Source organism: Polyodon spathula, chromosome 17 (genome assembly GCF_017654505.1).
Source record: "Polyodon spathula isolate WHYD16114869_AA chromosome 17, ASM1765450v1, whole genome shotgun sequence".
NCBI classification, from domain to species: Eukaryota; Metazoa; Chordata; class Actinopteri; order Acipenseriformes; family Polyodontidae; genus Polyodon; species Polyodon spathula.
The window spans coordinates 27983917-28009868 of record NC_054550.1 but is presented as its reverse complement, the minus strand read 5'-3'; the positions used below and the strand labels follow the sequence as shown (position 1 = coordinate 28009868).

At 36.1% G+C, this 25952-nt stretch overlaps 2 protein-coding genes across 3 annotated transcripts; one reads left to right on the top strand and one right to left on the bottom strand.

Moving 5' to 3' along the window:
- Positions 1–4153: 4153 nt before the first annotated feature.
- Positions 4154–22927, bottom strand: LOC121330063 (iron-sulfur protein NUBPL-like). 2 transcript variants are annotated; one of them, XM_041276324.1, is made up of 11 exons: positions 22714–22927; positions 21350–21497; positions 20391–20425; positions 19826–19916; positions 19286–19325; positions 18798–18888; positions 17537–17630; positions 12112–12197; positions 6230–6350; positions 5411–5493; positions 4154–4424 (listed from the first exon to the last, which is right to left on the bottom strand). In XM_041276324.1, the coding sequence occupies exons 1-11, from the start codon at positions 22840–22842 to the stop codon at positions 4347–4349; spliced, it is 996 nt and encodes a 331-aa protein (XP_041132258.1). In that variant the 5' UTR covers positions 22843–22927; the 3' UTR covers positions 4154–4346. The 2 variants fall into 2 exon arrangements, with proteins under 2 accessions (XP_041132258.1, XP_041132259.1); XM_041276325.1 differs by lacking the exons at positions 19826–19916; positions 20391–20425; positions 21350–21497; positions 22714–22927 and adding an exon at positions 19725–19770.
- Positions 22928–22963: 36 nt separating this feature from the next.
- LOC121330064 (D-aminoacyl-tRNA deacylase 2-like) lies at positions 22964–25328 on the top strand. Its single transcript, XM_041276326.1, has 3 exons — positions 22964–23443; positions 23865–23934; positions 24886–25328. The coding sequence occupies exons 1-3, from the start codon at positions 23333–23335 to the stop codon at positions 25209–25211; spliced, it is 507 nt and encodes a 168-aa protein (XP_041132260.1). The 5' UTR covers positions 22964–23332; the 3' UTR covers positions 25212–25328.
- Positions 25329–25952: the final 624 nt, after the last annotated feature.

Here is a 25952-nt window from a genome sequence, read left to right as displayed (position 1 = left end):
ACAAACCATCTCTGTCATTCTAGGAGCCCATTATCAGTCTTCTGCATTCCACAGATTCTTCAGTGGTATTGTGTAATCGGTGTACCTTTAGGGGATAGCTTTATGAGTTTATGTGTATAGTTTTTTTATTTTTTATAAACTGATACTGTATTATAAACTTCTAGATGTCACATGATCTAAACAGAGAGATAGCTCTATTGCTAACCTCTTTCTACCATATATTTTTTTTATTGTATTCAGAAACGTTCGATGGACAATATACCCTATCTGGAACATTTTATTTTGATTTGTTCATGTTAACTAAATTATCTAGATGCTGTCTGTTTAAACATTACTATAGTTCATGTTGCAGCCTTGTACCATTTCAACAGTTGGATGGCAAAAAATGACTGGTCAACTATTTCAGTACTGCAGACATGTACAAAGGTCTAATAGTAACTCCACTCAAAATGACAGACCAGCACACTCCAGTATAATATCTAGTTTTCAGTGTAAAATAGTCACTGTCTAGACATCTATCTAGACATCTATTTCATCTGTCAATGATATTACTCAATATAGATAATAAATATAACACCTTCCCCTTTATAAATTTTCTGTGCCCACCCAGAAATACCAGATGTTTCCTGCTGTTTTCCTTAGAAGCCCCGCTTACAGGCTCCTTTGTAGATTCATTACAGGTCTAAATTGCAGGTTGACTCATTTGGTGTTGCAAGCGACCATTCCTGGTTGCCATCTGGCAGTTTCTCATGACAGGGAATGGAATGTTTTAAAGAAGACTCAGGAGTGTAGGGTGAGTTTAGAAACACATTTGTTTATGGACATTCAATTTCAGATACAGAAGAGGTATTAACAAATCAAAAGTGGGGCAGGGACTGAAATAAAACGGAAAGGCTAAACTAAGATATAAAGATCTAAGTAAAGAGACCCTAAGAGGTGTGCACCAGCAATTTCTTCCAGAAACAAGATCTTCCATTGCATATCAACTCAATGGTTCAGGGGGCAATATATTACTGGTGCATCATGATTATTTTTATATAGGCCTCATTACACAAATTCTGCCTTGCTCACACTTCCCCAAAGTATTAATTTAATAAGTACTGTACATGCATAACTGTAGCATAATACAGGTGAAATCACTTTGAAAAATCATTATTACCAGTTTGTTACCATCATGGGTAACATAAAGAATGACCCAGCTCTCTATATACTGCAGAACAGTTGCCTTTGAAAGGTTTATTAGGATGCATAAAGAGATGCCCCTCAAGCAATATAAAATGAGTTTGTGGTTTATATATAGTCAAACTAGTGGAAATATGTTCCAAAGAGTATGATTTTATAATGACCTTTAGTGGTGTATTTGCACATACATAATAAGTATCCATGAAATATAAAACATATTTGCTCTTGCCTTTTAAATTTAAAAAAATGCTTTGATGATGGTCTTCAGCTCTGTTTTTTTTGTTTTTTAATGTAATGCTACACTGGGCAACGTTACCACAGACTGTTTGCGCAATAACTGTATGTCATAATTAAATACAAAAGACAGTGTCTTGGATACTAGAATGTTTGATCAGACCCATGCAATTAAGTCATTTTTCTGAAAAAGTGGACAGTCCCTCTGGTTTATAATGCCGAGCAAAAAAAAAAAAAAAAAAAAAAAGGCACTGAAATTCAGTTTGAAATTTTTTTTAAACAGAAACATATAGACATAATTTTATTTGAGTTTGAAGATTTGACTGACTGCACTATGCTGCATATAGCTTTGACACAATACCATCATTACTGTGGGGGGGTTGTGAAAATAATGTAATTACGGTAATTTCAGCAATGTTTGATTTAAGAACTGCTGCTTCCACTGTGCTAGTCAAGGTTGAATGCATTATTCTTTCTGCAAACTGCAATAGAAAGTCATGCACTTTCATTGCTTTTATACATTCTGTTTCAATAAGGTTTAAAGATTAGATTTTAACAGGGACGATAAAGCATGTTCTATCTAGCATCATAAAATTGTGCTTTGGATCTAATGGTGGTTTCCCTAAATAAAGTGATTACGCTTTATTTTATTTAAAAAATGAAAGTGATATAACTAGCAAAACATTACTTGCGCGAACCTTACAAGATTGCTCTTGATATATGTTTTCTCTTGCCCAATTCTGTAAGTTCACCTCCTGTGTTACATAGAACCCCACCCAAGCCTTGTCCTGATCCACACGAAGACTTGCAGTGAATCCAATTTACATCCACAATTTTCAATTCATCAATCACCCATCTCTCAATATGTATAGATTGAATTAGTACCAATATTTAATCATTAATATTACCTGTATGTAACAATATTAAAACACCCCTTCCTTATCCTTAAAATCCAAGGGCCGAGAATAACTGAGGCCAAGGCAAAACTAAATATCCTTGAGCTAGCTTGAGGACTTCTAAACACTTATTAACTGTCTAACCTGCATGTGCTGTTCTGTGCACGGAAGGAAATACAGCACAGGCCCTCGCAACGTAACACAAGTTCGATCCACCTCTCTTTCTTTGAGGAGTCGGCACAACCTGTCTATGACAGCAGCCACGCTCACTACGGGATCATTCTCTACTGAGAACCCCTTTTTCTTCAGGAGAAATAAAGGAATGAATTTCATTGTAGCGATATCCAAGGTGATGCACATTGCACAGTCTAATTTGGAAAGCTTTTTGAATCTGCTTGATACATCTGAACAGCAGGTGCCAACACCTCTTGTAAATATGCAGTGTTACACAAGACAAGTGCAAATTATTAAAATGGGAGATTTTAATAGTAACAATTATTGGAAACAGGGCAATTCCAAAGTATTTATTTCCAGCAACAGTTTACTGCTTTACCAATAAAAATAGAAAAATCTATAAAAACTTTAAGTCCTGTTCCCCTCAAGATTTTAGTACATTTTTATTTTATACAGCAGTATAGCATACAGAAAATACAGTTGAATGGTTCAGCTCTTTCTATATATCCTGCAGTCCACAGTATTTGTAAATAGTTCCATAGAAGTGCCAACCAGAAATAAAAATAGACAGAAATCATCTGCAAATCCTTCTCAATAATCCATTATAAAACGTCTTCTGAAAGAGCTATTGTGGTATACAGGAACAATATGGGGGCTGCTCAGAGCTGAGAGAGCCAGGTCTGGCACGTATCGGAGGTTCATTCATTTGATTGTGGGTGGTGAACTGGCACCATGCACTCACACACACTTCCGGAAAGTCAATTAAATGTAGCTTTGTTTTAACATCTGCATGTCCTGTCCTGGTTATGGTAATCATGTGGGAGAAGGGAGTCTTTGCCAGTGAAACCAGAATATTTTGAAATGTTTATTTGTATAATTTTGCATTGCATTAACGATGATTCTATAGTAGATGTAATCATTTGTATTGCTGAGATCAGTGGCATGCATATAAATGGAAATGGGGAAACCTAGAAATGAGATCGGTTAGATATGCAGTACCCACTGATCTAGGCAAAACAGATTATTTAGATGATGAGACTAGAAATACAGCTTCCCTGCAAAACAGCAAGATCAGAACTCCAATGAGATAATGAATTGATGCAAGCCATTCTTAATTATGCCTGTTACACGGTTTCTCCATCAAAGCAGGGTATTAAATATAGAAATAATACTACAGTAGATAGAGGGCACACAAACAGAGGTGGAGTACACACACTACAATGGCATCTGCCATTTAAAAATGACAAAATTGTCTTACATTTTTCAACATAACATAATACAGCCAGTTGGTCACTTAACAACACTGTGACTAACAATTATGTCTTGTTTATATTGAATATAATAGACCTTTCTTTGTGACATGGTCCTGACGCTTCCCTGCACAAAACCCTTACCATAGACATGTTCAGACTTGATTTAGTGTTTACTTTGTTTCAAATTGTATATTGATTATCAAATAATGTATTCAATTACAGTGGTATACAATGCATCAAATAAATATAAATGGTGAATCAATACAAGAGCCCAACAAAATAGTTTTGGGTTAAATGCTTAGTAAATTTCTATGCCTTTAAGATTTGTATTTTCTTTACAACCCTCGATGTAATCATTTTACTATGCAATTTCTCATCGAACAGCAATGGCTGCCAACTAAAGCACATCAAACCTAACAGAGAACAAGAGTGAACTTTATTCATGACAGCATTGTGTACAGTAAAGAAATAACGCAATGAATCACCACACAGAAACAAGCATGTAAAATGATGGTTCTATTCACTTTCAGAGGGGTCTGATGTCCACACCATCACCGAACAAGCTGCTCAGCACTGACAAGGCTGCTCCTGCCCAGACTTTCACATTTCAGCATTCCTGGCACTCAGGCGATGGAGCTGGCAGTCGTTTCACGACTTCAGCAGCAACCTTTAGGTAGGCTTTGGCCTGGAACAAACAAACTATGCTAATACCATTACTGCTGTATTTGCCAGGCAAAGCCTGTAATAAATTATTAAAAGGACTTGGATCTCCAGCTTTAAAATCTATAGAAAAGTCAATGGACTGCATACAGTGTGTCAGACTTGAAAACACTCTTTAAACTTTTAATAGGTGTACCCGATATAGAAAGTAACTGTAAATAGAAGGATTAGGAATTGTATTCTACTTGACATGAATTCAAATTCAATATGCAAATTAATGATGCATTGCCTGTTTTGTAGCAAATCACCCCCAATAAAACACAGGGGCCTCTGGTATATTCCCATTGCTGGGAATATGTACCACAGCAAGGGATAACAAATCCCTGGTAACAAAAATAAAAGATACTGATATTAATGTATCATTATAAAATACACTTCATTGAGAAAAGCAAACACAGATTTTGATGAATCACTGCACAATGTAGTGATCAAACTCGATAGGAGGCTAAGTTGGCATTTTAGTTGGTCAGCATTTCTTCATACCCTGCACCTGCCTATTTTTCTGTGGTTTAGCGGTTGAGGGATAAGGAGGGACAACTGCACATAGCAAAAGCCTAATTTGGGATGGATGCCATACCGCTGTGGTTGATATAGGGACAGGAAACCATAGAAACGTAACTGAGCTGGTGTTATCGAGAAGAAAACAGACACTCCATTTACTGTGAATGATTGTGAAAATGGACTGGTAATTATGGATGTCATTTAGTTACTTGCAAGTATAGAGTAGTTACAGGCCCTGATGAAAAGCTGGCAATTATATGAAATGGCTGGCAAAGAGCAATCTAGAGTTCACCATTAATACTATGACCTGAACTCTTTAGAAAAAAGTTTAAAATCACTATCATGCATATTTCAGTAGTAATAACCGTGCATAACACTGATGAATGCACTGGCCAAAATGTTTGTCGTCTTGTCATTTTGGATGAATGGATAAATGGCTTTAAAACAAACCTCTGGACTGTCTGGCTTGGACACAACCACAGGCTGCCCTTTATCTGACATCTCTCTTATATTAATGTGTAATGGGATATCTCCTGTAAATAGACAAAGAAATATATTTCAAAAGGGTCACCCCAGATTTTTGGCTGCTTTCACATTTAAATTGATGCAGTATTCACTTTGGTACAAAACATACAGGTGTGGATTACTTCCAAGTTATACTTCTATATTGCTAAACTCCAAAGGCAACATTACAATTCTGTTCTGTATAAATTTATTTTTTAAACATATAAAGACAATATTTTATTGTTTAATAATTGTATGTTTACATATGTTTCAAATATAACTGTCTATATGTACAAACAGCTTAGCTTTCTTGTAAGATTTTTGTGATCAAACAACCTAAAGAATCCTAGAATACACTGGTGTACAAAGTATGAAGCCAATGTTTCAAAGTGGCCATGACATTGAAAATTTAGAATATATAGAAATATAATATTGATGATACTAACATCTGAAGTAGCGGTGGGTTGACAAGAATAGATGAAGGTACAGCCCATACTCCTTAACATAGGCTTACATATGAAATAAATCACATTTAAATGTTGGACAATGACTAATGTATTACAGTAAGAAAAGCACAGTAATGCATTGAGGACTTCTAATTTGACAATTCTGCCCAAGACTATGAGCTTTTCCAGTTTTTACTGCAAGCCTAGTTAGACAGAAATTGACTTACGAGCTATACACTACAATAAATCATGGAACAGATAAAACTGCTATGCAACAGGATTGTTATTTCCATCCCTGGACTTGGTACTGTATCCTTACCCAAGACTTCGACTCCGAGGCTGTTTGCCAGCTCTGTTGCCCCATCTTCTCCAAATATATGGGTTTTGTGGTTGCAGTTCGGACAGTGGAACACACTCATGTTTTGGACGAGACCCAGAACCTGGAAGAATGAATAGATGCTTCAATAAGTAAAACATGATAGAGGGCTAGGTGGTGAAGGGGGTAAGAAACTAGGGCCGTTTTTGGAAGCAAGAGATAAAATCCAGCGTAGGTCCAGCTCGGTAGACCCATCTTATACCTCAATGGTTAAACACAGTTCACTAAATACACTGTGTGTAAACGCTGCCATTTAAAAAAGGAATGCGAAGGGATTACTAATGGCAGACTTAGTTGCTCTTACCTTACTTGCTGTGGATGCTTCAGATGAGCTGCTATGATTCTAGCTAGAGCAGGCAGATTGCATTATTTGTCCTTGATTGAAATAGCCAGAATCAAATGCACTTTAAGAAAAATCACCTCTTGATTTATGATCATTGCAGGGCTCCAGCAGCACCACTGCTGGGATGTCCAGATTGAATAAGGTCACAGTTACATTCTTAGTTTGTCTATTTAAAAAAAAATGTAGAGCAGATCCAGCATCATCTCTATTCAAGACAGACTTCACAGAAATCAATGCTATACAGGGGTCGCTATAACTTATATCAAGTTTATTGTCCCCTTTGAAGAGATGAAATAACATTAGAGCAGATCTGTATGCCTTAATTGGAGAGTACCTTAACAAGACAGCAATAATTCGCATCTGAAACTAAAGTGTGTTAACAAGCAATGAAGTTAAAATAGTAATTTGTGTGCCAGTCCAACTTTGGCAAGGCTTAAGCAAACCCACTGCTTACTTAATTATCCATTTATATCTTACCTTTGCAATTCCATGACATTGTCATTCCTGTTACTTTTTCAGTTCATTTTCTTTGGCACTGCAAGCTGCTGCGTTATACAGCCAAGGCTAATTTGTTTCAAAGTGAATCAAATGGTGGTGTACTTTGCAATGGAACTGAATGCACCAGAGTCAGTAGAAAAGGCCATTTACATAAATTATTTACATAAAAAAAAAATCTGTATAAAGACAGTAGCCAGCTTTAAATGGATTTTCATAACCCAGTAGATCTTTTAACTGATAAGCCCTGAAAACACTTGAGAACTAATTAGAAAGCAATAGTCTTTGCCTACCAAGTCTACACACAATGTCCAGTATGAGGGCTGGGCAGTATATTGGTGGTTGTAAAAGCAAAGTCTACCAACTCGGTTTATGTGCCCGCATACATGGTAAAACAAGACCCAAAATGTCAGCATGGCCTCCTGTGTCGTTTTTTCTAACCTACTATATTGAAGCCTGAAATTGAGGGAATTAATGTGGCAGGGTATTAACACACAAATGTTTCCATTTACTCTACTGCAATGTTTGTTCTTTTTCAGTAATACTTTTACATTCCCCTATAAAAATAACCTGTAAATAAATGAACTGCTTTTTAAACACTTATAAATCATGTAACACAACCCTGTTTCTGCTTTTTTATAAAATATAGTAAAAGGGTAAAATAAAAATAAAAAAAACACTACAAATGTAAATAACTAAATGGATCAAAAATCCCCCCCATATTTTGAATAATATTATCCCTTCAGGATGTTAACACCGATTCAGTTGTTTTTCCTAAATCCTTGCAGTGCAGCTAAATACATTCCCCAAGTGCCTAAAATAATCCTGTTAAAATGTTGTGTTGAAATGACAGCCAACAAGTTATTGCATTTGACAGCTTCAATTAGTCTGTTGTGGGGCATATGTCAGCAACTTTTATTCCGAGTGAGTTCTGCGGGCTAAATGAAATGAGAATTTACTTAACAGTACCATTTTAAAAAAACATGTCCGTTTCAGAATATACAGTATGATAACCAGAACTAGGCAGAGACCTCCTCTTTCCATAGAGTTTTTTTATTTTTTTACTTCTGTTTAAATGTGAAGAAACAAAAACACATTTTGAATAAAATATCTGACAATATATTCAATATCTTCCAAGTGCTATATTTCTAAAGTGTTTGGATTATGTTTTGAGCTTAGGCTGCCCAGTTAACAGTCCCTGCTAACGGCACAGCTGAAGCCCAGGCTATTGAATGGAACAGAGTTTACACCTGTACCTCCCCCATCAATCTTGGTTCCACCTTGTCAGAGCAGGGAGGGGAATGCCAGAAGCATTGCAGAGCTCCTATCCAGCTAATTCCGCAAGGAAATACACTGTCACAGCTGCACCCGTTCAAAATGCCACAGTGAGAACGAACGAAGCATAAAAACAAGAGCATTCACATTCAGCTGACAAGCAGGAAAGGATATAAATGCAAAGCATCATTTCAGAAAAAAAAAAAAAAAACTGTACAATAGCAACCTGTTTCTATTAATGTCTGTGTGGTGCAGAGATTTAAATGTGTATTTTATTTTCACAAAAAGTCTACATTTTATTGAAATTAGTGATGTATGTTTACTTTTTCACATGCCACATCAGTCCATGGCTAGGCTGTAACCCTGCCTTTTCATACTGTATGTTACTCTTATATTATTTTGGAACTGCAACAATGAAACTAGAAGTATCATCAAATAAAAAAAAAAACAATGGACAAACTATGCACCCAGATAACATTTCAACATATATTTGATCGACAGCTCACATAACTACACAAATACACACCCATCTTGGCACATTCCTTTACCATATGGTCATAGATTGGGTGCCTTCTGTTTCTGCGTGATCGTTTTGAACTATGACAGCTCAATCTATCACTTTTACACTAAAACCCAAACAGGCTTTATAAATGTGTACTTCAGTGCCAATGGTCTGGTTTGATTTAATGGCCATTCTTGCACGCAACAAATCCATGGACTGAAAGACGTAGCGGCACAAACATACAAAACACACCCAATGTGTTCATATTCATAGGCTTGGTAACCTTCCTAACCCTTTAGTCTGTACAGTGTCAGATGGCATACCCACCCATCAATGGATCAAGCATACCACTCTACATTTTGGCAACCTGATGGTTCGATAATGCTTAAAAGGAAAACACTAACCCTCTTCATCAGGTTACTTCAGGTTTAGCAAAAAGCTTTGGCCACCTTATTTAGCTCTGAAGACAAACAACCCTCGCCATCTATTACTCAGTGCTCAAGTCATGCCCAACTGATGAATGACCCAAGTAAACAGCAAGACAAAGACAAGACATAAACACCCCACCTGCAATTAATCACACGGACACCCCAGACTGGCCTATAAACTATCCATGGTTAAGATTCTCTATTCACTTCTGACTAACGACCTCAGAGTCAAGCTACACTCTGTACAGAAAAATGTACTTGGTGTACATAAAATCTGTCATCAATTATGATTTACAATTCTATAATGGTGAAAAATGCAGTAATGCTAGCTACTCCAGTACAAAATGTATTAGAGATATTTGCAAAATATGAATACCCTAGATTTGTTGGCATCCCTTGGTGATATTTATACGTGTGACTTGCCTTGTGTCTAGTGCCACCGGGTGTTCATTTTCACTGCATGCCACTCATTGGCGAAATTGGAATTTGCTGCAAACACCCATTATACCGTATTACTTTGAATTAACAGTGCTGCATTTATTTTAAATTGCTAATAACAGCTCTGGCGCTTATTCAAGGGCACCAGCAATTAGAGGTACTATGGTTTTTGAAAGGCACCATTTTTTATTGTGGTATTTGGGGGAGGCGTACATTGAAGTTTATTTCTGTTGATACAACATGATCAGGACGCTGAAGAAGTCCTACAACTTGAAACTGAAAGCTGCTGAGCTTGCAGATGAGATTAGTGTTTGACTAGTTGAGGACACATACCAGTGTAGTGTGGAGAGGAAAATAATAAACAAGAGAGAAATTTCAATTCAACACTGAGGAGGCAGGTTTATTTTCCCCTTTCTTACAACAGTTTCTAAGCAGGGCTGAACTCTAATATACGACGCATTTCTTTCTCTTCAACCAGCAAGACAACTAAACACTCACACAGTTTCCTGGTCCAGGCTATCCCCTAAACAGCAACGAGAGCTACACTAGCTTCTGCTTGACACAAAACATCACCTCCCCCCCATTTTCCAAACTTCCCGTCTCTACCACTACATAGTGCTGTGTACTTACGGTACTCTTTTTTATGGAACCCAAACACTTTACAGTAAAATACCGATATGCTCCAGTGTGTAATTGTATGCTTTTAAATACATTTTATTCAAGTTATTTAATTAATTTTGTTTCTATTTGTAACATTTTGCCATATTGCGTTTTGTACGCATTTCTTTAAGTGCTGCATTTATTTGAGCTGGGGTAGGGAAATAATTAAAAGTAATACGGTACATTATATGCTTTATTATCGACACTAATCAAACCTGGATTAAAATGTAACAAGCCCCCTTGGGGTGAAGGGCATCACACTGCTTTGTGAATCAGATGAGCCACATAGCCCCCTAACAAAGAAAACAGGGGGGAATCCTGTTTCCTTGTATCTGCTGCTAGCATACAGTACAAAAGTGTATGACCCCCATCCCCATGTTATTTTGTGTACCCTCTACCAATATTCAAAAGGGCATTCTATATTTGATCAGTTTGTCCAGGAGTTATTGTGTGACAAATATAAACAGTATTAGACAGTTACAGAAGGAATCATTATAAATGCATAATGTGACCTCAGTTGGTGGCCTTCTTGTTTCTAGTCAGCAATACCAACATAAACATGGAGTAGAACAAAATGATCTCTAATCTGAAGCCTGTCGTACTTTTTTGTACATTCAAATCATGCTGTGTTTTCATTAAACCAATTTTCATTACTTAAAATAAATAAACAAATAAAAATGTCAAGAACAAATCAAACTGGAAATGTAATCTAGAATACTAAAGTTATTCTTTGCACATATAATACAATTCACAACAACCACCTCTGGCACCAAGCCAAGATCGTGTAGGGGCAAAGCAGTGAAATAGAATCAAGAAAAATAAGTAGGAAAGGTATTACACTAAAGCTGTGACTAAACTCTAATTACGTTCTGCTGTGAGTAATCATAGAAATAGACTGAACATAAAAACACATATTCCAATGGCATAGCATAAATGTAATCAAATAAACTTGGATTAACTCTTCAGGGTGCTGCTGCTGCATACATTTGCCGTATTTACTTGTAAGGTAAAGTAACTGTCTACTATAACAATTATTCTCAGATAATTACAGCATTACAGTGCTTTCTTACATGATTCCGATTTTTACAAGAATGACCACTCTGAAACACATGTCACTCCATTATGTGTGACAATGGCTATGCGTACCTCCAGCAGTGTTGGGAAGTAACACATTGCATGTAATGCATTAGTTTAATTGGATTACACCTTTCAGTAACTTATAACTGTAATGGCTCCTTTTACAGAGAGGTAAAGAAATGTGGTAATGGATTACATTTTACATGACAAAATAACAGTTGGTTTTAGTTACATTTAAAAAATTGCCTGACCAAAACTGAAAAACAAATCTGTCAATCATAAACTGTGCCTGAGAAGTAACTATTTGTATCTGCAACTGGTTAAATTCTTGCTCCAAGAACATTTAACTAACGGATTAAAACCTTAACAGACGTGTTACATTGAATCAGTCCTGTCTTGGTGACTGGAGACATTTAAGCATCATACTGTCCAAATTAAAATGTCAAAACCAAAATTTAAACTGGCCCAAAGCAAAAACAGAATTTTTACTATATGATCTCCCTTACCAGTTACATATTTGACATTCCTAATGTACACCATGAAGCAATTATCTTATCGCATCAGCAAGCAAATGCACAGCTGAGAAATGAAAGCTGTAAATGCTCACAGGCACATTGACTTTTCTGAACATCTCTGCTCCTCTCCGCGCATCCAGTAGAGCGATGTCCTGTGGAGTTGACACGATCACAGCGCCTGGAAGAGATCACACATTAACAAGTCCTTCAGTTTATCTTCACATTTAAACAGGTGGTAAAATCAAAGAAGCAGAAACCCTTTCCTGTTACTGCCCTGAAACCTGGGTGACGCTTTCAGCTGTGTGGGCCATCAGTTCATTCAATGAGCAGCAACAGGCACTTTTAGTGAACTGACATTAAATTGGTGGAAAGGAACACATAGGAGCCCTGTGGCAGAGCAAAGCTCTGCCCTTTTTAAATTGGCAGGGATGGGGTTAATTTCCCCTACCTGCCTGGGTTTATTATGTTCAGGTGGCTGGGGTTGATTAGTTGATTAAATGATTAACTTAATTAACAATCAATCAGCACCCAGCCACCTGACATAAAAGGAGGCCTCTACTTCTCAACTGAGAGGAGGGAGTTGAGGAAGCAGGTTGGTGTTTGTATTTTTTAAATTTTGCTAAATCCAGTGAAAGCATTGCCCAGCCTGGAAACCTTTATGAGTTCCCTTTAAAAAAGTACCTTTTGTGAGTTCTGTTTTTGCTTTATTTGTGTTTGAATATCTGTTATTTTGTCCTTGTGCAGCTTTATTTTTGTGTTTATTTATAATAAAATTAGTATTTTTTTTTGAACTGCAGTCTGTCTCTGGGCCTCTATCCACTCGCCAGCCTGCCACAAGCCCATAAAGTTTTGTAAAAACAAAAAACGAATACTCCTATGTAAATCTGAATGGCTCATTCTAAAAGATGTTATTGGCTCACAAATTAACTTTGCCAAATTAACTGCCAAATGGCTCTTTTGTTGATTTTAAACTCTGTTTCAGCAGGCCATAGCAAGGGTCAACATTGTTCCTCAGTGTATCACTGCAGGCTTTTCAGTTCCCCCTAAGACAAAGTGGGGAGTATTTTTTTTTTTAATCCAAGTTGCATAGCATTTTACCTGGGGGTGACAGGCAGGATAGTTACTTGGAGGAGTGGCAACAGGAAAGGAGATAAGGACAGCATATATCTAAAAGACAATGTTGGATAACATATGGATGTAAATAAGATAGATCGCTGTACCCGGGTTTGGTTATGAAAATATTATAAATGTGTTTTTTCTTATACTAATTTGACTTGTACAATACATGTATAGTGTATGTTCAAATATCTTTTCTTTTGTTGGATAAGGGACAAGAACAGGAGACGGGCATGATCAGGATGATCTCCTGTACAGTTTGAGAAAACGTACTGGTTAACCACGCCACTTTGTTTAAAAAAAAAAAAAAAAAAAAAAAAAAAAAACACAAATATTTCTGGCAAACTATTGTCTGTTTGTATTTTAAATAGTTTCCTTGACTATTTTGACACAGGCCGACTCATTAGTGTAAAATCCCCCATTGAAGACTGCAGGTGAACCTTCAACAGAACACATTTTTCATCAGAATCTCTCTGATACAGAAGAGCGATTCTGCTGCAGACTGGCAATGCCAATAGCAGGAAAAGAGAAATACTGTGTGGCACACTGCCCAGCCCCTCTGCTGCAGTAGTAAAACTCTCAGCTGGCAGAGGATATACAAGAATAGAATAAAGAGGCTGGCTGTTGGCCAGGGCTAAAAATGGAAAAATAAGCATGATTGCAGGGCAAAACATTCAGCTGTCTCCGATTATTGAGATTCCTTCTGACATCTTATTGACACCCATCAAAAGGTTTTAAAAGCCTGGAGCCTAGTCTCAGCCATGATGATTTACCGTGAGAGATTGTGTTCTAGCAACCTCTTAACTTCTATTAGGAGGTTCGTGAAGCAAAATTAGAGGTTTTATACATTGGTGTTCTCTGGTATATTTAAATATCTAAAACAAATCTGAAGTGACACAATTCATGTTTATAGTAATAAGAACACAAATAGAATTGCGCATTGATGCAACAAGGGTGGAGACAATTTCAGGATTCGTTTGTGCTACCCAGGAGCTCGAGTGGTAGGTTACAGTATAGTATTCTATTTTTTATACAATGACCCATAGGGAAAGACTGTCAGAAAGACAGAGTATTTTTCATCAATAATTTAAGATTTATTGAGAAAGATTTGCAGTATAGAAAAGTGAAGGCATAGTATAACTGATAGCACCTTATTCATAGAGTTGGAGAGTGAGCTGAAATGAAAGTCATATATATTTATATATTGAAATGATCAGGCAGCAATATATAATGGTGAGATTCAACCTAATGCTACAGAGGTCAGAAATACATACAGGAAAATGACAGGTGAATCCTGATAAATTCACCTTCCTCAATAGAAGGCAGTATCATCTTATCCAACATCTAGTATAATCACAATTATACCAGTACATGATCACACACATTAATTATTTTCCTCTGATCATCAAAACATGCAGGTATTAGCTGCGAGTTCATACATTTCAACTTTGAGCTTTTTCACCGGAATGTGCATTCATGTACAAACCTTTGTTTGAACATGGCAAAATCACACTGGTGGAGGAATGTAACCCAAGATGAGCTGGCTTGTATGGGAATGCCAGTGTGCTGCCCCTCAGAGTGGCATTGTGATGAGCTGCATGATCCTGCTCACACTACAAGTAGAATATTCTATTGGCACTCATTTATACCTTATATACTATATGTTTTTTTTTTATTGTATTTTATTAATTTACATTATCCTACATTAAAGCATTGCATTTTTTAACAAGCTCCATTAGGAATAAGAGTTATATTGTTTTTTCTCCAATGCATTCATCCAGTTATTTCTTTTTTTGGAAATGTTGCTTTATGTTCCCAGTACAGTATTCTGACCTTAGTTATCAAACATAGTATCTCCTGCTATGCTGTTATGTTATTACCTGCAATGTTGCATCTTAGTACAGGGTAGCTGCAGTCAGTGGAAACAGCAATTCGGTTTTCAATGTCATCAAAATATGTATGTTGATATGCTGGTCACATTACAATATATATCATGTATTGGTCCTGATGGGTTACATGCTTACAGTGATGGAATAAAACCATCATTAGGTAGACAAAAAAAACCTACAAATGATGCAAGGGAATATAAGGGAACTATAAATTACATTTATTAAGCATTATATTTTCATTTGCTTATAAAAATCTGATTCCCTTTTGCAATGATGTGCAACGTGGAGGCACCCAATAATGAGCAATAATATTTGAGGGCCACCATCACTGGTCTAGAAATGGTGTTGCACGGACAGTCAGAGAGAACATTTTGTCTGCATTTTCACAGGGACATACCAAAGTCAGCACTCGCATATCCGAACCTATAAAAGTTTGACTTTTGTGTCGGTTACCGCGTGCGACGCGTATCTGATTATTTCATTTTGGCCGTTCCAACCCTTCTCAGTTTTTTAGGGAATATAAAGACACAATGTCTAAAATACACATCTGAAAAGGACGATGTTTTAAAAAAAGTAGGCTTCCATTTAGATGTACTGTATTGGTTTTGTTGGTATAGTACTATATTCTCAACAGAAGAAGTATTTTAATTCAGAACGAAATGATTCTGAAAATATCACTTGCCAAAACTAAAAGAGAAGACACATTAACTGCAACACAGCACATACTTTTAAATCCGGTACGTATTGTAGCGGTATGCAAAACTCACTGTTAGTGGGTCAGAATCAAAGTCAGCATTCAAAATTGCAGAATATAGTGCTCGATAAGGCCCGAACGTCACAGTTCACTTGCAAATGAAAATGCACAAAAACAACAAAAGATCAGATTAAAAATAAATTCATCACAGTATCCAAAACTGTTTAATGATTAACAGTTACATTACCCTAGCTTGTCTGGTGTGTGTGTGTGTGTGTGTGTGTGTGTATATATATATAAAAAATGGGGATTGATTTTATTCTTAACACAAGGGCGGTAAAACGCAGCTGATGTGTATCTGGGTAACAGACATCCGAGTGCTGACTATATTGACAGATGATATCTTTGTGACAGAATTTGATTATATATATATATATATATATATATATATATACACACATACATACATACATACATACATACACACATACATGTTTTATATATATCTAAAATCTGTGACCAAATACATAAATGTTTACACTCAACAGCCCTTTCACATCTATCAGTGTTCTTCTATGTGATGATGCCCCCTTGTGGACAGAATCCGACAAATGGAATTTAAAAGGATTTTTTTATTTTTATTTATTTGGTGTGTCCAAGAGAGACTATCCCTACGTGTGAGCAAGATGAGCTCGTCGCCAGATTGGAATTTGGCACAGCTAAGGTGTAAACTTTACTCACCCTCTACACCTGCCAAATGAGCCTTTACCAGGTGTTCTAAGTTTGTTCTTAAATAACTCAACACATGTACCCAGGGGTTTCACATAAAACAGAACACTGTAGCTTTAAATGTAGCTCTACTCTATAAAAAAACAAACCCATTGGTAATCAATCTGTGGTTATTATAATTTAATTGCCTTCTGTGTCTATTTTCTACATGACTTACTCTAACTAATAGAAACAGACCAGCAGATTGTTCAATTCCCTTTCAAGACTTCATAACATTGGTACAGCACACAGTATATTAAAATCACTCCGCATGACAGCCTCCAACATACATTCTCATTAGCCGAGACAGCTGCCCATGAATTCTAATTGTATATATGTTCAGAAGCTTCCTGTCCAATCAGATTACTCCATTCAATCACATACTCTGACCTTTTTGTTTTACTTAGGATGACTGGCAGATTTATAAAGCTTTTGCCCAGTTTATTAACCTTTTCATTTTCAATAGGACAAAAAATTCTAATATTTTAAATATGTGACCATAAAAGTCTGTTAACATTTAGAAGATAGGGTTTTGTACAGAGCTTTCTTTTTTATGCCCAGTGCCAATACAACATACTGCAAGTAACATGAAAAACATATATACAGGTATACCAAAACATAAGCATTGAAGAGTTTTTATTACAGATTTCAAAAGGAGCTACCAAAATGCAACAATAAAATACCAAAAAAAAAAGCACAGTATATCCATTACAATAACTCCTTTCTGACTCATAATTAAGCAATATAGAATGACAGGGTGCATGTGTGATTGTAGGATAATGCTACACCTCAACTGCATTGTGCCTTCAACTCCCAAGAATTGTCAGCATTCCAGAGACACACACCCTGAAGTGCCATATTGCAATTATGCAATGGCTAGGAGGTCATCTGAAATTTAAAACAACTATCAAAAATAGATCTAAAAAGAACCGCGGCAACATCCTGAGATATGATTATTACATAGCCCATTGAAATGAACAGGAGAACAATTGCTGCAGTTGTATAATATAAACACACAGTGTCGAGAATAATTTAGGCTTGTTTCCATACCTGAAATTGGGATATTCTGAGTGACTGACAGCTGTACATCTCCTGTACCTGGAGGCATGTCTATTACCAGATAGTCCAGCTGTCCCCATTCTACCTGCCATGGGACAACACAAGGCAATGGCTTAAAAAAACAAAGTAAAACAGAGAAGCAATGAGCAGGATTTCCTTCTGCATAACCTTCATTCTTATCTTTAATCTTTATTTTGTTTTTTATTCAGTCTGTATCGACAGCACGCATGACCACTGCACACTCTAAACCAAGGCTTATATCATAAATAAAAGTCAATGGAAAAAAATAAAGGCTTTACGTGTAATATGTACAGTTCTGTGAAAGCAAAATCGAAGCTATTTAAAAACAATCTGGGGACCATTTTGAGTCCTCACATGAACATCCTATGTTTTTTTTTTCATTCCTAAAAAACTAATGGGAATTTTACTTGACAGTAAAGAGCTTAATAATTCTACAAACAGTACTTATTTGTTTTTCCAAGTAGTCTTGACTAAAATGCTTCAGATAAACCACTGCTCACAGCCAGTGTGAACATCATCCTTCGGATGAGGACTGAAATCTTATAGTAAGTGACTCTGCAGCAGCAGTTCACACATAATTTACCCCCTAGCCTCTAAGTAGCTTTGGATAAAAATATCTGCTAAAACGACTAAATAATAATAAGTAGAGACTAAGCAGCTAAAGGTCTTTGTTTCATTTGACATTAAAGCTTGATGACACATCCATAGACACATGACAATAAGGAGATGTGAAATGACCAGTGGCTAGCCTGTTCATTTGTTCAGTCCTGTTTGATAAAAGCCAATGTTTGGTTTACCCACAGGGGTTGGCTTCCAAAGGCCTTACATGGTACTGAACTCAACAAACATTCCAAAACCATGACAGTGCCCTGATGCATGGGGGAAACTCACCCAGCCACAAACACACCTACTGATGTGTTGACTTTACCTGCAACCTTTCGCTAGCGTTACATGCACTTGTGTGGTTTACTCTTTTTAGTGCAGCTTACCAAGGGTTGTTAAGACACTGAGATGGAAGTTCACATTGCCTGTAGTCACCTTAAGTCTCCAATTCTGTCCATTAACAAGCACCACAATTCATCATAAAGATTCAAACAAAGAAAGTGTATACACATCAAAAACCATTTTGAAGCTATAGAATATACTTTGCAGTTGTCTCTTTGCAAAGTCTTAGTTCCAAAACAACGCAACCTTATTTTGAGGATCAAGCAAAAGTACCATATCTCCTTACCTGTCGTAATAACCTCTCTATCGCAGACATTACCATGAGTCCTCTCCACACAATAGGTGCACCCTCCTCAACAAGAAAACCCATTGACATGCTGGTAGAGAGAAAAAAAATCCAGGCAATGCTTCAGACCCCCTTATGAAACCCAACTACACACAGTTATCCAACAGCACATATAAATTTGTTTCTGAAATGCATTTGTTTCATTTCAGTTCTTACTTTAGATTATAATTAGATTTTTATTTTATTAAAGCGACAATGCTGATTTTTTTTTTTTTTTTGTACTATGAATGTATTCATTTCATATTTATTCAAATTATTTTGCAGATTTCCCTGGTAGAAGCCCTGTTATGTTTTTTGGAGGTAATATATTTGCCATTTTTCAAATCCAGTTGAATACCAAAATAATCTTGAAATAATTCTTGAATACCAATATTTTTTTTTTTTTTTTTTTTTTTTTTCATTCATTTTAAAAATTATGAAATACTTACCAAAGAACACCATAATTCATCAGCGGTCTCATTAGGTTTTCTGCATTAATACAAATAAATGCAAAAACAACTCTACGTAAATATACTTCAGATGCATGTATTCCATCAACGTGTGATACAGACTGCACTCACTACTGTAACTGCTCAAGCCTTGGTGCAGATGTCCACCATTGTCATTGTCATGGGTATTATAATTACATGATTTAAAAAATAGTTCATGCAAGTTCTTTTTGGATGGATATCCAAATTCAGTTTTTTTTTTTTTGCTGAAAAAATTAAGTAGGTTTTGGACACATAATAAAATATTTAAATATATGTATTTATCCATTGCTTTATATATGCATTTATATATACATCCTCATCTGCATTTGTGATGCATTATCATTTTTATATGTCCTCATATGAGGTCGCACTGCATGAAAGGGTTAACAGCACTGACCTATTGGAGGTGCGTGTGGAACCACAGAAGTAGATGATTTAACAGCAAGCACTGTTCCTATAAATCGCTAATAAAGAAAGTGAAATGGCATTCAGACATACTGTCAGTCAGTTCTGGGTTGCCTCTCAGATTCATCATTTTGGGGATCGATGGACCATAAATATCTGCATCCAGTAGTCCCACCGATTTACTCTGTCATAGCAGAAACATGATTATAAAGTTGTACATTTCATAAAGCAGTTTTTGTCAAATATTTATAAAATTGTGATATACGTGTCACTAATGAAGGAAAATCAAGATGTTAATCTTACAAATCTTGTAAAAAAAACCAACCCTGGCATAATTTTGAATTAAATTAACCTTCCGAGTTGCATTATGCTAGTTTTGTAACGTTTACTGTCATAGTTTTAAAATTACTCCTTCATATAATACATACATTTACTAAGTAGTATGGCGAAGATATACTCCTAACGTAATGTCAATGTGTAACGAGAGACTACCGGCATTACAACAGATACCATGCAAGAAAAGAGGCGTTTGTAATCCAGGGACTCAAACATATTGTGTATTATTTTAAATGACACATATACAGTCAAATAAAAATATCATAGTGGGGGATTGTGGAACAATACAATCCTGGTTTCAAAAGATGAATGCAATACTTACAGAATCATTTGCTGCTAATCCAAGGGCCAAGTTCACTGTAGCAAAAAGAAAGCACATTTTTTAAAGACATAGTCCCCCTATCAAGTGCATAGTGAACTTAATTTTCTATATTAATTGCAAAATATGCCAGTGAGCAAGTTGCATTAATACTGTATTTTATCTAATAATTTCTGCTCACTATTATGTCGCTGCAAAATCAGTTATTGAATAGCTGTCTGGGAGCTGTACTCTATGCAGTTATGCTGACTTATTAGATGATAACTTATTAGAAATATCAGAGAACTGAAAACAAGCAAACAGCAGATGGTGCTCTTACTACTACAGTATTCAATTTACATCATGCTGTAGTCTTACTTAACTAACAAATATGCAGTAAACATGAAAACTGAATGTTGAAACTGCAGGATACCATGCAGGTTAAAAAATACAAGACAAGACTATTCCTCCTAATGTCATCATAGTAGAGTGGTTTAAGTTTTACCCCAAATTACCTCTAATAAGGGAATGCAGTAATTCTACTGAGAGGCAGGATTTTATTTTATCTTTTTTAAACCTTCATTGGCACTCCTTTAAAGATCATCTGTGTAGGAGACTCCCTGTAAAGACCATCAGACCAGACGCATTAAGAGGCCTGTTCGAAGACTCCACTTTGGCAGTCGTCTGGACAGTATTTTCCCTGTGGGAATTGTACTGTGCAAACAGACATCATTCCAATATGTGTATTTCTCATCTACAGCATGTTGCATCAACTATACTGATCAAATGCTTACATGCACCACAATCAGATACAACACATGTATAGCATAATAGTAACTGTTACATCATATGATGTGCATTCTGACACTCCAGGATCCTATTCCCCATACTTTCTACAGCACAGTATATTATGCATAGACAGCAACACTAAGTTAATAACACTGGTGAATTGAACAAAAAGAAAAAAGAGAGTGTCAGCTCACCTGCTGTGGTGGATTTCCCAACACCCCCTTTGCCTGATGCGACTACCACGACCTGCTTCACCCCTAGTATAGGTTTCTGTTTAGGAAGTCCTCGTGCCATGTGCTGCCTTTGTCTCTCCTGCGCAGACTGCCCAGCAGGACCTGAAGACTGAGGGGGAAAAGAGCAAAAAGTCCAACACACGAATCCAAACAGGGAGTTTCATTCTTTATCATCACGGACATGGATGAGCACACTTTGTGACAATTTTTTTTTTTTTTTTACCTGGTTCATTATTAAATTTATAAAAATATATATATATATATATATATATATATATATATATATATATATATATATATATATAATATATAACACACATGTCAACACATTGTGTGGTATTCCAAACAAAATGGTTTTAAAGAGACAAACCAGTCACTAAGTGCCAGAAAATAAGATAGAAAATAAATTGCTGTTGCTCCCGCTGGGGTTTAAAAGAAACTTCCTTACTGCCAGCAGTGTGTTAGAGGCAGACAGCTGGAGCCAGACAATAAGAACCCACTGCGTCTCCAGGACAGGATTTCAAGAAATGCCAAACCGCCTTTATGATTTGGACAATACTTATAATAAACATGACCAAGTTGTAATTAGGCTATACAACAAAAAACAGATTTCTTTAAAAATAATAATAATAATAATATTTCTAAGTTGTGTGATCAGTTAAATTCCTCTGATCACATTTGTTAGCTACTTTCACTGGTGTCACTCTTACCTGGCTTCCTCATGACAGTGTGGGTGCCTTTGTTACTTAGTGAAGAGACCTAGCAACACAAGTTGCTTTATATAGTTTGCCTTGTGTAAACTAGCCTATATCATTAGTTATAGTAAGAGCTCTCCAAACGTGAAATCTAGTGTTTTAAATGCCACACACAAGTACAATCAAGAGCAAAATAAGTGGCCAATTCCACAGCAGGTTGAGCCATTCCCGGTTTTATTTAGCCTCGGTTGGTTGTGGTACTGTACTGTCTTATTAAACACAGGTGTGTCCAATTAATATCAACTTGCTAAGTCATGCCCAGCATACCATTGGCTATATTTATTCTTCGTAATAAATAAGTGTGGTAGTTGTTCTGATTGCAAAATTGTCTCATGTGCTTTCAAATGCTGCTTACCAGACTGATTCATTATTTTAATTAGTTAATTGAAAACATTACACATTGACTTACAAAGAACAGGCTATTGCAAAACCTGATTGCCTTACAGAAGCCTAGTCGTAGTTATTTTCAGTGCCGTTTTTAATCTTGTTAGTTCAGTTGTTGTAAAGAAGATGTATTCTTTACCACGTTATCAAGAAAATTACTTTATCACAATCTGTCACAATGCTCACCTTGAAACGAAAGGAATGTTTTCTGCATGCTGCAGCGATGACGATGTGCTCATCACACCTGATGGCTGCCTTCACTTTCCTGCAATTAATGACGTGTTTGTGGAAATGCAACACCCTGCTGTAAATCATTTTTTGTTTTCAGAATAACTTTTAACATCCATTTCTAAAAACATGCAACATTCAACAGTCAAGTTCGTTGTCGATTATTGATGACGTCTTAAAACGCACGGACGTCAACACGACCCGAGCTTTGACGTATTGATTCAGTTCACAGAAAAAAGCTGATTGTATCAAAGTCGCCGAGTTGCGTTCCGTATGTGACTGTTTTTGTTGATATTTCACCAAGTTGCAACTTCCACGCTCTCTGATACATAGTTTAGATTAATAATTGGACTGTACCATTGTCAAGCTGCTCATAAACCCCTCCTCAAGCAAAAACCTATGCATGTAGCTTCGGTCTCGTCTAGGTTTGAATAAACGTGATCAACTATTACTGCAAATTCATTCAGTAATGTATAACTAATTATACTAAATATCTGAATTGCAAAATAAACCGTCGGATACTGTTTACGTGAGCCGTGGTATAGAAGTGTTTAGTGTTTTTCAAGTTACAAACAAAATGACAGAGTCAAACACGGCTGTGGTTGCTCGAAGTATAGTTCAGCAATGCCTGCATGGCAAACTGCAAGTGAAGCCCCCAACACAGGACTCTGAGGCAGAATGGGTTGAGGTACTGCACTGTAAACTACAATTTGCCTTTGGTGTATTTTTAAGCGTTCCTTAAAATTCTATTTCCTCATAGTTTAATTTTAATATAATCAAGTTGTATTTACAAATATGTAGTACATGCAGCAGAATAGCATATGATATGTGATGTATATTTGACAGCGAATTATGTTTAAAAACAGTTTTTAAATGACGGTTTGTGTTAAGTAGATGTCATGAATGTGATTCCCTACCAAATCTAGTAGAATGTAAGTTGTACATCTTCGTGCTGGTCCTGAGCATAAACCCACCAAAAACAGCACCATGGAATGGGTATGGGTTCTATTTTTAGGAATGTACACACACGAAATAAAAAAAAATGAAGATTACATTTAGGGATTTGAATAACAACATGATTTCTTACTTTATTTTTTTGTTTGTTTTAGATTCAGAGAGGAATGGTGATTTATATCTGTTTTTTCAAAGGGGCCACAGAAGAGATAATCCCCAAAATAGGTACAGTATATTTTTAAATGCATCACTACACCAGCTTCTTATGTGCTACTAGTGATTTAAAAAAAAAAAAGAATCGATTGGGGTCATGCTTTACATGGGGTAAAATATTCTAGTATGAGTTAACTGGGCATAATAATAATGTTTAATGTAATTTAAAGTAATTGTAGCTAGCTAGCACAATAAGTCCATATATTTTCAACAGCACCCACATCCATTAACTAGAGGTATCAAATGTGTAATCATGAAAGAAACCTGTGTTTTAGGAAGCGTGTAATTTCATTTTTAAACAACTATCTGGTACTACAATAGGTTAAAGAAATCTCTGTTTGGGTAACATTCTTTTTAGACAGCTTTGCACTTTCTTGGTTATATAGCCTGAAGAATTGCCCCCACCCTTTTCAAGGCCTTCTTTCCTGTCATTAACCAACCAGATGTTTACAGTATTAACTGACATGTTTTCAGCCAGTAACAGGCTTTGACCCAGAAGACAATGCTAAAATGAAATGACCCAGGAAGACCATGTATATTTTCTTGTGAGAAAGGCAAGCAACTTTGTTTAACCTAGTACCAGATGTCATGTTTAAAAGTGTAAATAAATATTTGCTACAACAGGTGTTTATTTCAAAACTGCACATTTTAAACATATATAGTAAAGGGAAGTGTACATCGGGTAATATTTCTGAAATTATTTTCTTCATTCCTAATTTAATTTTGAATTGGGCACATCATGAAGCTAAAATATTTACTAAACCTTTGTTAGGTGTAAAAATTGCAATACTATGTTAATTGTAACATTTAAGGTCTGTTTTTCATTTTACAGAAATAGCGCTTTTACATCTAGTTTTTACTTGGACTACCTTACCTTACTTTAGATGAGTGCTAATCTGCTTCTTTCTGGCAACACAGAATGTAAACTTTTTTTGATAAGCACTGTATTAATTGTATTCACAGTGAGTACACTATTAAACGTGAAGCTGTGTGAGACAGACACTGGTAGGTATGTGTCTGTTCTCGACCTGCCTGGGAATGTTCTGATAGTCCCGCAAGCTACCCTGGGCGGTAAAGCCAAAGGAAAGAGCATGCAGTACCACGCCAACATCGGGAAGGAGCAGGGAATGCAGCTGTACGCCAGCTTTGTGGCTCAGTGTGAAAAAGAGCTCTCCTCTTCCAGCAAATGCACTGAATCAGGAGTATTGGTCAAACATGGGACCTATGGGAATAGACAAGTATTGAAACTGGACACTAATGGACCTTATACACATTTGATTGAATTTTAATCGCACCACTCCTTATTGCTGTCCTGTTTCCGTTACCTTGTTTTGGGGCCAGGTGTTGCAACACATCTTGTTATATTGCTGTTCCAAATTACATTTGTGTGATTCAAAATAAATATATTGCTGCTAAATGTAGCCATCAACTTTCTCAATATCTCAACAATTTGTGGAATTTTTTTAAGTAATGCTGAAATGTCATACTCCAGATGTTGTTTTATATGTGTTTTAATATGTAGCTATGTGAGAGAAAATTAAACAATATAGCTAACCTTAATGTGACATTACTATGTGATCTGATGCCCAAAAAAGTCAGATTGCAGTATCAGGGTCTACTGTATATTATAAAACTGTGCTTTACAGGTATGATATCAGAATTTTTTAGAATGACCTGAATATGCCCTTTCATTAGACAAAATCATCCACTGTTTTATTTAAAATGTAATTTGAGGAAGAAATATGAAAAACCTTACAAATGAAGACAGATAAAAATAGTTAATAAACAGTTAAAGAATTACAGTAAAACTTTATTTAAACCACCATCATTCTGTTTGCGATAACATACAGAGCATGACTACTGAAGTGGCACTAACATCCGTGTTGATTCTTAGTATCATAACACATCTTAGCATCAAGAAATGCGATTTTTTTCTCAGTATATTTAGCATCATCCACGAGAATAATGTTACTGACTATAGTTACATGTAATATAAAATGTATAATTACCATGCATTCCTGAAAGAAATA